Source organism: Crinia signifera, chromosome 6, assembly GCF_055691185.1.
Source record: "Crinia signifera chromosome 6, ASM5569118v1, whole genome shotgun sequence".
NCBI lineage: Eukaryota > Metazoa > Chordata > Amphibia > Anura > Myobatrachidae > Crinia > Crinia signifera.
In genome coordinates, this window is record NC_139222.1 from 16,637,300 (window position 1) to 16,650,940 (window position 13,641).

A 13,641-nucleotide genomic window follows, 5' to 3' on the forward strand; every position below is an offset into this window, starting at 1 on the left:
AGGAAAAAATAAATGCCAGCTGCTGATATCTATGTGTATTCTATCCAATGCATATATCCGCCTGTAAGCCAAATAGCTCACATCTAAGCACCGGAACCGCCCGGATACAAACACTTTGCCAAGCGCTACCTTGGCACAAGGAATCAGTCTACAACAACAGGGATCTTTCCATATGCTCACCTAGGGGCCTAATTCAGAGCTGGCTGCTAAGTTTCAGAGCCCTTATATAAGATATACGCCGCCCCGCCAGAGTGAGATTCCGCCCCGGCAAGCCTGCGAGTCATCAAATGGTTTTTCCCGTGTGTGCAGTCTGTGCGGAGCCCAGGACTTACTCAGTGGCTGATCAGGGGCGGAGCTGACGTCACATGACTTCCCCCTGACACGGCTGGGCACGCCTGTGTATTCCCGGACACTCCCAGAGAGCGCCTGGTTACCGCCCCTAAATGCCGAATCGTAGCAGGATTGTATCCAGGCTTCAGCACAGATGGTTTAATCAGAATCCCTCAGATACTAATTAAGTCACCTGTGCTCAAGCCTGGATATCTACAAAACCTGCACTGTTGGTGTGCCTTGAGGACCGTGGTTGGAAATGCCTGGTGTAGATGGTACCAAAAGACCCCGTGGGCGGCTTTAATGGAAGATGCAGAACCTCCTGCAGTTCTGTGACCCAATAGATGATGGCGGTACCTCGGGGTTGGTGAAGGTCCTTGGAATGTTAATGTTAGTTAGAGGCTGTCTCCGTTTTAGGCTGCAGGGAGGGAGGGGGGGGGGGGGGGTAGGATTAGTCACTAGTGGGGGGACCAAGGCTGCAGGGAGGGGATATGGTCCACAGTGATTAGGTCGACAACGGGAAAATGGTTAACATGGAATTGGTTGACACATGAAAAGATGCCTGACATATATCCTCATAACAGTACCCCGTCCCCCGCATGGCTCGCTACGCTCGGCACACCATTATAACCACTTGGGCAGTGGCGAAGTCAGGTTAAAAAAAACATTCATGCCGACTTTGGTTCCCCAACACATATCTGGTGGCCATGTTTGACTTTCCGGCCCTTTAGGAAGGAGGTGATAGCGCTCACAAGAGAAATCCTAGGCCCAGAAATTCCTGATGGTCCAGAATTGTTATTAGCGCGGCAAAAGCAGTCATACCGCTCCACTGGGATTCCACCTTCCCACCGCCCCTTTCCCAATGGTCCCACCACATAGAAGTGTATAGAACAATGGCCGGCATTATAATGTCTGCCTCTGACACATTCCCCTGGCTAGAATTCTGGGAAACGGATACATACAAAAATATCGCTACCAGGCATCGACCCCCATCCTGAGCAAACCCGTATACAATAGGAAACCGCACAGCGCTCTCCCGATGTCCGGAAGATGGTTCTCACACCCGACTCGTTCTTCCCCCATAACTTTCCTTTCTCTCTATTACTTACAATACGCTGCTGATATAATTATTTCATATGTTTGTTATATATGTATACATCAAGTTACAACAAAACATTTCTATACACTGCTGCCTGATACGTCACACATCAGTTCTATATACCAAGTTACAGGTTGTTTCTTATATGTGACGGATGTAAATGTATAAGGCTGCAAAATGTTCATATCACACAATGTAACACTGTATAGCAGCCATTGGGATGTGTATATGATGCACCGCGGCCGGGAACAGATACAACCTAGGCCGCATTACATAACCCCCAATAATCAGGTTCCTATATGGGGGTAACACTGCTGCACACCCGGTTACCCGGAATACAACACCCTACTTACGTCCGGACCGAAGGAATGAAGACCGGCGCCGCTGGTCCCGGAGAGAAGCTGAGGCGCGCTGCGAGCGGGAAGCCAGGTGGAACGCAGGGAGACCGGAAGTAGACCGGATACAGGAAGTCAGTTGGAACGCACAGGCCGGAAGTCGGGAGTAGCTTCCTCTCCCGGGGCGAGAGAGGAGGTCACGGCTGCAGTGCAGGGGCAGGACAGCGGCTAATTAGTGAAAAGGATCTTTAATGATGTCACCCCCCATGTGACCGGCTGTCCTCATCAGGGGGAGGAGTCTGAGGATCAGTAGCATTTGCAGTATCAGGTATACACACTCTCACCCGCGGCCCCCCTTCCCTGAGAGCAGACCAAGGGCAAGATGTTACTAAGACAAGAAAATTGATAATCCACTAACCAATCAGCTCCTTACTGTCATTTTTAAATGGCTGCAACATGACACTTAGGAGCTGATTGGCACTTTATCACTTTTTTCAAGCTTAGTACATCTGGCCCCCTTAGAGTTAAGGAGCATACACACTGGCCGATATATTGTCCGTTTTGATTAAATGGACGATATATATTGACAGGCCATCAGCCAGTGTGTATGTACCAGCGATATATCATCGTTCTGTGTGTATGGGCCCCAGCAGAAGAACAGAGATTGGCCCTGGCGGTGGAAGGACTCTGCTTGGACAACAAAACATTGATGCCATATGTCAGTAAATTGAGTTGGATCTTAATGGTGTTTTCTTTTGTCTGCACACACAGGGGACATACGCCTGCACACACAGGGGACATACGCCTGCACTTGTCTCTCTGTCACGGTGCGCTCCCGCTGAATCATAAGAAGAATTTCCAGAGCACCTGGGAGTTACATAAGGACGGGATGATGAAGAGTTACCGGCCCCTAACATCAATGGGTAACAGGAGACTTTACTGGGGAGCGGTACTGACAGCCACCTACATACACACATTACATGACAGTCACATGTATACCATGTCCTCAGTCACTGCGTGTCTCCTACAGATGGGCCCAGTAACAGAGATACCCCAGAGAATGACCCCATCCTCTGTGTTCCCAGGATAATCACATATATACCATGTCCTCAGTCACTGCGTGTCTCCTACAGATGGGCTCAGTAACAGAGATCCCCCAGAGAGATGTCCCCGTCCTCTGTATTCCCAGGATAATCACATATATACCATGTCCTCAGTCACTGTGTGTCTCCTACAGATGAGCCCAGTAACAGAGATACCCCAGAGAGTTGTCCCCGTCCTCTGTATTCCCAGGATAATCACATATATACCATGTCCTCAGTCACTGCGTGTCTCCTACAGATGGGCCCAGTAACAGAGATACCCCAGAGAGTTGTCCCCGTCCTCTGTATTCCCAGGATAATCACATATATACCATGTCCTCAGTCACTGCGTGTCTCCTACAGATGGGCCCAGTAACAGAGATACCCCAGAGAATGACCCCATCCTCTGTATTCCCAGGATAATCACATATATACCATGTCCTCAGTCACTGCGTGTCTCCTACAGATGGGTCCAGTAACAGAGATACCCCAGAGAGATGTCCCCGTCCTCTGTATTCCCAGGATAATCACATATATACCATGTCCTCAGTCATTGCGTGTCTCCTTTAGATGGGCCCAGTAACAGAGATACCCCAGAGAGATGTCCCCGTCCTCTGTATTCCTAGGATAATCCCATATATACCATGTCCTCAGTCACTGCGTGTCTCCTACAGATAGGCCCAGTAACAGAGATACCCCAGAGAGATGTCCCCGTCCTCTGTATTCCCAGGATAATCACATATATACCATGTCCTCAGTCACTGCGTGTCTCCCACAGATGGGCCCAGTAACAGAGATACCCCAGAGAGATGTCCCCGTCCTCTGTATTCCCAGGATAATCACATATATACTATGTTCTCAGTCACTGTGTGTCTCCTACAGATGGGCCCAGTAACAGAGATACCCCAGAGAGTTGTCCCCGTCCTCTGTATTCCCAGGATAATCACATATATACCATGTCCTCAGTCACTGCGTGTCTCCTACAGATGGGCCCAGTAACAGAGATACCCCAGAGAATGACCCCATCCTCTGTATTCCCAGGATAATCACATATATACCATGTCCTCAGTCACTGCGTGTCTCCTACAGATGGGCCCAGTAACAGAGATACCCCAGAGAGATGTCTCCGTCCTCTGTATTCCCAGGATAATCACATATATACCATGTCCTCAGTCATTGCGTGTCTCCTTTAGATGGGCCCAGTAACAGAGATACCCCAGAGAGATGTCCCCGTCCTCTGTATTCCTAGGATAATCACATATATACCATGTCCTCAGTCACTGCGTGTCTCCTACAGATGGGCCCAGTAACAGAGATACCCCAGAGAGATGTCCCCGTCCTCTGTATTCCCAGGATAATCACATATATACCATGTCCTCAGTCATTGCGTGTCTCCTTTAGATGGGCCCAGTAACAGAGATACCCCAGAGAGATGTCCCCGTCCTCTGTATTCCTAGGATAATCCCATATATACCATGTCCTCAGTCACTGCGTGTCTCCTACAGATAGGCCCAGTAACAGAGATACCCCAGAGAGATGTCCCCGTCCTCTGTATTCCCAGGATAATCACATATATACCATGTCCTCAGTCACTGCGTGTCTCCTACAGATGGGCCCAGTAACAGAGATACCCCAGAGAGATGTCCCCGTCCTCTGTATTCCCAGGATAATCACATATATACTATGTTCTCAGTCACTGTGTGTCTCCTACAGATGGGCCCAGTAACAGAGATACCCCAGAGAGTTGTCCCCGTCCTCTGTATTCCCAGGATAATCACATATATACCATGTCCTCAGTCACTGCGTGTCTCCTACAGATGGGCCCAGTAACAGAGATACCCCAGAGAATGACCCCATACTCTGTATTCCCAGGATAATCACATATATACCATGTCCTCAGTCACTGCGTGTCTCCTACAGATGGGCCCAGTAACAGAGATACCCCAGAGAGATGTCTCCGTCCTCTGTATTCCCAGGATAATCACATATATACCATGTCCTCAGTCATTGCGTGTCTCCTTTAGATGGGCCCAGTAACAGAGATACCCCAGAGAGATGTCCCCGTCCTCTGTATTCCTAGGATAATCACATATATACCATGTCCTCAGTCACTGCGTGTCTCCTACAGATAGGCCCAGTAACAGAGATACCCCAGAGAGATGTCCCCGTCCTCTATATTCCCAGGATAATCACATATATACCATGTCCTCAGTCACTGTGTGTCTCCTACAGATGGGCCCAGTAACAGATACCACAGAGAGATGTCCCCGTCCTCTGTATTCCCAGGATAATCACATATACCATGTCCTCAGTCACTGCATGTCTCCTACAGATGGGCCAGTAACAGAGATACCCCAGAGAGATGTCCCCGTCCTCTGTATTCCCAGGATAATCACATATATACAATGTCCTCAGTCACTGCGTGTCTCCTACAGATGGACCCAGTAACAGAGATACCCCAGAGAGATGTCCCCGTCCTCTGCATTATCAGGATAATCACATGTATACCATGTCCTCAGTCACTGCGTGTCTCCTACAGATGGGCCCAGTAACAGAGATACCCCAGAGAGATGTCCCCGTCCTCTGTATTCCCAGGATAATCACATATATACAATGTCCTCAGTCACTGCGTGTCTCCTACAGATGGGCCCAGTAACAGAGATACCCCAGAGAGATGTCCCCGTCCTCTGTATTCCCAGGATAATCACATATATACAATGTCCTCAGTCACTGTGTCTCCTACAGATGGGCCCAGTAACAGAGATGCCCCAGAGAGATGTCCCCGTCCTCTGTATTCCCAGGATAATCACATATATACAATGTCCTCAGTCACTGCGTGTCTCCTACAGATGGGCCCAGTAACAGAGATACCCCAGTGAGATGTCCCCGTCCTCTGTATTCCCAGGATAATCACATAAATACCATGTCCTCAGTCACTGTGTGTCTCCTACAGATGGGACCAGTAACAGAGATACCCCAGAGAGATGTCCCCGTCCTCTGTATTCTCAGGATAATCACATATATATACCATTTCCTCAGTCACTGCGTGTCTCCTACAGATGGGGCCAGTAACAGAGATACCACAGAGAGATGTCCCCGTCCTCTGTATTCGCAGGATAATCACATATATATACCATTTCCTCAGTCACTGCGTGTCTCCTACAGATGGGGCCAGTAACAGAGATACCCCAGAGAGATGTCCCCGTCCTCTGTATTCCCAGGATAATCACATAAATACCATGTCCTCAGTCACTGCGTGTCTCCTACAGATGGGGCCAGTAACAGGAATACCCCAGAGAGATGTCCCCGTCCTCTGTATTCCCAGGATAATCACATATATATCATGTCCTCAGTCACTGTGTGTCTCCTACAGATGGGGCCAGTAACAGAGATACCCCAGAGAGATGTCCCCGTCCTCTGTATTCCCAGGATAATCACATAAATACCATGTCCTCAGTCACTGTGTGTCTCCTACAGATGGGCCCAGTAACAGAGATACTCCAGAGAGATGTCCCCGTCCTCTGTATTCCCAGGATAATCATATATATACCATGTCCTCAGTCACTGCGTGTCTCCTACAGATGGGGCCAGTAACAGAGATACCCCAGAGAGATGTCCCCGTCCTCTGTATTCCCAGGATAATCACATATATACCATGTCCTCAGTAACTGCGTGTCTCCTACAGATGGGTCCAGTAACAGAGATACCCCAGAGAGATGTCCCCGTCCTCTGTATTCGCAGGATAATCACATATATACCATGTCCTCAGTCACTGCGTGTCTCCTACAGATGGGGCCAGTAACAGAGATACCCCAGAGAGATGTCCCCGTCCTCTGTATTCCCAGGATAATCACATATATACCATGTCCTCAGTCACTGCGTGTCTCCTACAGATGGGCCCAGTAACAGAGATACCCCAGAGAGATGTCCCCGTCCTCTGTATTCGCAGGATAATCACATATATACCATGTCCTCAGTCACTGCGTGTCTCCTACAGATGGGGCCAGTAACAGAGATACCCCAGAGAGATGTCCCCGTCCTCTTCCCAGGATAATCACATATATACAATGTCCTCAGTCACTGTGTGTCTCCTACAGATGGGCCCAGTAACAGAGATACCCCAGAGAGATGTCCCCGTCCTCTGTATTCCCAGGATAATCACATATATACCATATCCTCAGTCACTGTGTGTCTCCTACAGATGGGCCCAGTAACAGAGATACCCCAGAGAGATGTCCCCGTCCTCTGTATTCCCAGGATAATCACATATATACCATATCCTCAGTCACTGCGTGTCTCATACAGATGGGCCCAGTAACAGAGATACCCCAGAGAGATGTCCCCGGCCTCTGTATTCCCAGGATAATCACATATATACCATGTCCTCAGTCACTGTGTGTCTCCTACAGATGGGACCAGTAACAGAGAGATGTCCCCGTCCTCTGTATTCCCAGGATAATCACATAAATACCATGTCCTCAGTCACTGCGTGTCTCCTACAGATGGGGCCAGTAACAGAGATACCCCAGAGAGATGTCCCCGTCCTCTGTATTCCCAGGATAATCACATATATACCATGTCCTCAGTCACTGCGTGTCTCCTACAGATGGGCCCAGTAACAGAGATACCCCAGAGAGATGTCCCCGTCCTCTGTATTCGCAGGATAATCACATATATACCATGTCCTCAGTCACTGCGTGTCTCCTACAGATGGGGCCAGTAACAGAGATACCCCAGAGAGATGTCCCCGTCCTCTGTATTCCCAGGATAATCACATATATACAATGTCCTCAGTCACTGTGTGTCTCCTACAGATGGGCCCAGTAACAGAGATACCCCAGAGAGATGTCCCCGTCCTCTGTATTCCCAGGATAATCACATATATACCATATCCTCAGTCACTGCGTGTCTCATACAGATGGGCCCAGTAACAGAGATACCCCAGAGAGATGTCCCTGGCCTCTGTATTCCCAGGATAATCACATATATACCATGTCCTCAGTCACTGTGTGTCTCCTACAGATGGGCCCAGTAACAGAGATACCCCAGAGAGATGTCCCCGTCCTCTGTATTCCCAGCACTGTACAGAGGAGACTCACAGGACCCCACAGGAGGATCAGGTAGGTGGGATTTAGGGTGTCACCATATACTCGTGTGACCAGTCGGATATGGGTAGAGCTGAATGATGATGAATGTGCTGCAGAAAATATATTGATGTTACATGTAGTGCACCAATGGTTAGTAGTGTCAACAGGGGTTCAGACACAAAGCCACATCCCTTTACCGTGAGGCCACGACCTTTTCCTTTTAAGCCACGCCTCCTTACATGAGTCTACGCCCCCTAACCTTTGAGACCACAACCTCTACACACCCTTTTTGGTAGTGCACGGGGTATCCCCTTATTACTGATGCACCTACGTAGGATTACGTATGAGTACGGCCATAGGGAGCTCTGGAGAGGGTTATATAGGACAAAAATGACGAATCGCCTCCTCAGTAGACATAAAGATAGAAGTCAGAACCATAGGAAGTACAGGATAACAGTATAAGCATCTACAAATGGGGATTGATGGGAATAATACGGTGAAGGTAGTGATAATAGGGGGAAACGTAGCTGAGGATTTGGATATGGTAATTGTAAATATGGCGGAATGGGCTAGGTGATATGGGTACACTGCACCGATAGGATAAGTGTTGGCTATGGGCAGGTAAATGAGAACAGGTGACATTTTGGCATAGACTAGGTGCGGCGTGACCAGAACATTTGTCATGGAGAGTGGGGTACACAAAGGAATGGACAATGGGATACGTGGGGCAATACCAATACAGTAAGTGGCTTGGAAAGATTCTATAATATATATATACTAGTAATAATGAGCCAGATGTATCAAGCTTCAAAAAGTTACATAGTTACATAGTAGGTAAGGCTGAAAAAAGACTTGCGTCCATCTAGTTCAACCTGGTATAGATATCCATTGCTGATTTGGTAGGTTCTGGTATTTTACAGACAAATTATATTTCTTATTTGTACCCATGGATGTTTTTCTCCAGTAAATGTTTGTCCAACTTTGCCTTGAACGCATTTAATGAGCCAGCCGTTACCACCTCTCTGGGAAGAGAGTTCCAGAGTTTGACTGTTCTGACCGTAAAGAAATTCTTTCTACTAGCTGAATGAAATCTTTTTTCTTCTAATCTATACTCATGTCCTCGCGTCCTAGATTCCTTTCTAGTAGAAAATAGGGTGTGTGACAGTTCCTTATATTGGCCCTTGATATACTTGTACATGTTGAGCATGTCCCCCCTTAAACGTCTCTTTTCTAATGTAAATAGTCCCAAATTGCTTAATCTCTCCCCGTAGCTTAAATTCTCCATTCCCCTAATAAGCTTTGTTGCTCTCCTTTGGACTTTTTCTAATTCTATTATGTCCTTTTTATAGTGTGGTGCCCAGAATTGTACTCCATACTCTAGGTGAGGTCTCACCAATGCTTTATATAGTGGCATAATTACCCTTGAGTCCCTAGTTTCCATTCCCCTCTTAATACATGCCAGAATTTTGTTGGCCTTTTTTGTAGCTACATTACAATGGGCACTACATCCTAGATTGCTGTCTATTTGGACTCCTAGATCCTTTTCAAGTATGGAATTACCCAGTTCCTCTCCGCTAAGGTTGTAACTTGCACACTGGTTGTGTCTCCCAAGGTGCATAACCTTACATTTATCTACATTGAACCTCATCTTCCATTTTTTAGCCCACTCATCTAGAATTGCAAGATCATTTTGAAGCATGGTGACATCTTCTGGTGATTTGATGACTTTGCTAAGTTTTGTATCGTCCGCAAAGATGGATACATTGCTAAGTAACCCTATCCCAATATCGTTAATAAAAATGTTAAACAAAATGGGCCCCAAAACCGAGCCCTGGGGCACTCCACTTAGTACCGGTATCATATCTGATACGGCACCATTCACAACCACTCTTTGTTCTCTATTACATAGCCAATTCCCTACCCATCTGCAGATATTTTCACCCAATCCTAGGTTCTCCATTTTATTAATCAATCTCTTGTGTGGGACAGTATCAAATGCTTTAGCGAAATCTAGGAAAATCACATCTACAGCATTTCCATTATCGAGGTTTTTGCTAACCTCTTCATAGAACCCTAGTAGATTAGTTTGGCATGAACGATTTTTCACGAACCCATGTTGGTTAGTACTGAGTAGACGGTGATGATCTAAATATTCCTGGATACCATCCCTTAAAAATCCTTCAAATAGTTTACCCACAATTGATGTTAAACTAACGGGTCTGTAATTAGCGGGATCTTCCTTTTTTCCTTTTTTGAATATTGGCACTACCTCTGCTATTCTCCAATCTTTTGGTACTATACCTGACGATAGTGACTTGCTAAAGATATAATGTAGGGGGGTAGCTAGTTCATCCCTTAATTCCATTAATACCCTCGGATGAATCCCATCTGGCCCTGGTGACTTATTTGTTTTGAGTTTGCTTAGCCTCAGTATTATTTCCTTCGGCGTGAAATCCACAATGAGATCTGGCTTATTTGTCCCGTTTGTGGTAAATGTTCGTTCCACAGTCTGCTCTCCCTTAGTAAATACTGATGAGAAGAACTCATTTAACAGTTTTGCTTTTCCCTTGTCCTCAGTAACACTTTTTCCACTAGTATCAGTTAGTGGGCCTATGTTTTCCTTAATTAAACGTTTACTATTTATGTATTTAAAAAACTTCTTTGGGTTGGTTTTGCTTTCAGTGGCTATGCACTCTTCATATAATATTTTAGCTGCTTTGATTACCCCTTTACAAATTTTGTTTGATTCTTTGTATTTTGCGAACGCCTCCTCATTCAAGTTATTTTTATAGAGTTTAAAGGCTCTGGTTTTATTGTTGATAGCTGACCTTACTTCTTTGTCCAACCATGGTGGCTTTTTTTTGTTGAATTTACCTTTAATTACTTTAGGAATGTATTCAAGTAATACTATCGCTGATCCAATGGAAAGCGATAGTAACCAGCCAATCAGCTCCTACCTGCCATGTTACAGGCTGGGTTTGAAAAATGACAGGTAGGAGCTGATTGGTTGATTGTGCAGGTACATGAATATATGAGAAGTACTGTATGGCTGGGAAAGTGGAGACTGTAATTTAATGAGGTTGGAGTCAGTGGCGTAACTACACTGCAGCAGCCCCCGCGGTGGCTTGGAGGAGCCGGCACCAACGGGGTCTGCAGGGAGCGCCGAGCTGCTGCTGGCGGATGCCATTGTGCCTGTCACTGTCTGCCTAACACTGACCTGAGGAGGTGAGGTCCGTCCTGTCTCTCCCTCCCTGCTTCCTCCCAGCAGCAGCACTGTGTTATCACGTGTCAGCATATTTGTGTCAATTGTCCGGGTGTCTGTGTCATGTCTCCAGATGTCAGCGTCTGTCAGCATCAGAGCCTCTATTTGCAGTCATTCCCATCTGTCCCGATTTTCATGGGACAGTCATTTTTTTTTTTTTGCGACTGTCCCACTGTGCCACCCACAACGGTGTGTGACATATAGGGCGGAATTTAATGCCGCCCGATTTCAGTGGCAGTGAGAGATGTCCGCCGAACTCGGATGTTTTTAAAGGGGAATTAACTTACAAGGCAAAACCATGCCTTTTAAATTAATTCCCGTTCAAAAAAAAAGTCAGCATTCGGCGGACATCTCGCCCTGCTACTGAAATCGGGCGGCAATAAATTCCACCCATAGTGTAAGGTTCATTAGGTGTGTGTGGTATAGTGTAAGGTTAATTACGGCGTGTGGCATACAGTGTAAGGGGCATTACGATGTGTGGCGTAATGTGTAGGGGGGGGGGGGCAGAAACTTTTTCAGCTGGGGGGAGCAAAATGTATAGTTATGCCACTGGTTGGAGTAATAATATGACCAGGAGACATTGGGACAGGAATGTGGAGAACACAAGGAAAAAAACCTAAACATATAGAAGTGTAGATAAGTACTGGCGTAATATATATTCAACCTATAAGAGGAGGGAGCGTCCTGACCGCGTTTCACCATCACTTTGAGGATTCTCTGTCACGATTGACGCGTTCTTTTATATTTTTGTGGGGTTTTCAGGGTGAAGATCAGAGTAATATTAAAGAAGAAGATCTGGAGGGAGAAGAGGAGACGTGTGCGATGAGGGATCGGCCAGTTAAGGAGGAGGAGATCTCTACAGATCCCAGCACAGGTGAGTAGTAATCACATATTACAGAGAGTAGTCACATATTCTACTGTCTGTGTATGGCGTCCTCTGGACATTTCAGTTTCTTGTATCGGTGAGTCAGAGCGCCACCACCTGGCGGTCACCAGTAGTGCACCATATCCCTCACACGGTCACCCCATAGAGATGGGCCGGATAATGCAGTATAACTCTGTCATACTTGTGTGTATCAACAATATAGAATTGGTGTAGGCATTCACAAGCTACCGGAAGAGGCAGCCATCTTGGGCGCACTGCATGGGGATTACCTTGGCTGGACGAGGTTACCCCTAGAAGAGATGACACAAAATGAGGTGATTTTAGTGTCGTACACACTATGCAATATTTTAAACGATACTGCTCAATACAGCCCTTCTGAGCTATACGTTTAATATATCAGCCGGTGTGTACACTACGAACGATGCATGCTCCTGTGGGTCGTTAATGACATCCCCTGCCGTCTTTGGGAGCCGCTCCATTTCATAATATTATTAACAAATACATGTACGGTGCGGGGACTTGATGATGTCACGGAACTATATAACAAACGATATTGTTCAGTGTGTGCGCACTATATCATTTTTACCGGTTTTCCGCCACATTACACTGAATTTACATATGCCTGCCCACAAGGAGGAGGAGACAGTGACAGGACGATTTTCCCTATTTATACCTGAAACAATCATTTGTATACACTATACTGTATATCTGACCCAATTATTGTCAAAGGCCGATTCCAGGGAAAAAAAATTGGCATAGTAGGAAATTTGCTCTTTTTAATTAAAGTTGTTTCAAAATTGAATATGATTTTTTTTTTGTGTGAGATTTTTGTGTGAGCAACTTTAACGTTATCACGGGAACCAAAGTGGTTTGGAGTCTGATGGTGTTGGGATACAGATCTTAGGTGACAGGTCTACCTTCTGTCACCCTTTTGGGGTCAACTTAGACACAATTTACCTCATAACGTTCGACCTTATGATCCGGACATAATGGAGTCCACCTAAGGTGTGCATTGTGGTTGTGCTACACTAAGCTGTTGTACACAGCCACAGCATAGCGGGACACCTATACACAACAGCCTCCAGGTCATTCCACATCAGATCACCCCAAAAAAATAAATGTCCACCACCCATCTCAGCTTTTCATGAAAAACAAACTATTTTTGCCAAATATCTAGACTATCTGACAATTAGTTTATTCGATATAATTTATCCAGTTTACTAGTTAAATGCCCATCAAACTAACCTCTTCTGCCATATACTTTCACTTTGAGCTGTGACAGTTTTTACTTTGCGGTGTAACAGTTTTATATCCCACACTCCCTCTCTCCATATTCAGCAAGTTTAAAACAGATCAGTGTCCCTGCAAAAATTGCTTTCACTTCCTGTTATGACATCTTTTAGCACACAAAGGAATAATTTGGTCTTTCGAGTGGTCACTGGCGGTCTTTCACCTCATAGAGGTGAGGAGAAGTTAGCCTTTTATATATAGAGAGATTTGAAGTATCATGGTTTTTTTTTTATTAAGGAGTCACCCTGAAATGTGGACCCCTGAGGTAAC

The 13,641-nt window shown here is 46.2% G+C and overlaps 2 protein-coding genes across 3 annotated transcripts in view; one reads left to right on the forward strand and one right to left on the reverse strand.

Annotated features, from left to right (window-relative positions):
• Nucleotides 1-2,078, reverse strand: part of LOC146010013 (uncharacterized) — a 38,246-nt gene extending 36,168 nt beyond the window's left edge. The window contains exon 1 of one of the 2 annotated variants that reach the window (XM_083150782.1): nucleotides 1,783-2,078. The gene's annotated coding sequence lies outside the window, so the exon portion shown is untranslated. The remainder of the gene's footprint in view (nucleotides 1-1,782) is intronic. The other variant, XM_083150780.1, reaches the window with a different exon arrangement.
• The window catches only part of LOC146010000 (uncharacterized), a 475,993-nt gene continuing 464,138 nt past the window's right edge, over nucleotides 1,787-13,641 (forward strand). The window contains exons 1-3 of the mRNA XM_083150740.1: nucleotides 1,787-2,092; nucleotides 2,536-2,687; nucleotides 7,869-7,966. Of these exons, the coding sequence (XP_083006866.1) occupies nucleotides 2,654-2,687; nucleotides 7,869-7,966 (132 nt within the window). The 5' untranslated portion in view covers nucleotides 1,787-2,092; nucleotides 2,536-2,653. The remainder of the gene's footprint in view (nucleotides 2,093-2,535; nucleotides 2,688-7,868; nucleotides 7,967-13,641) is intronic.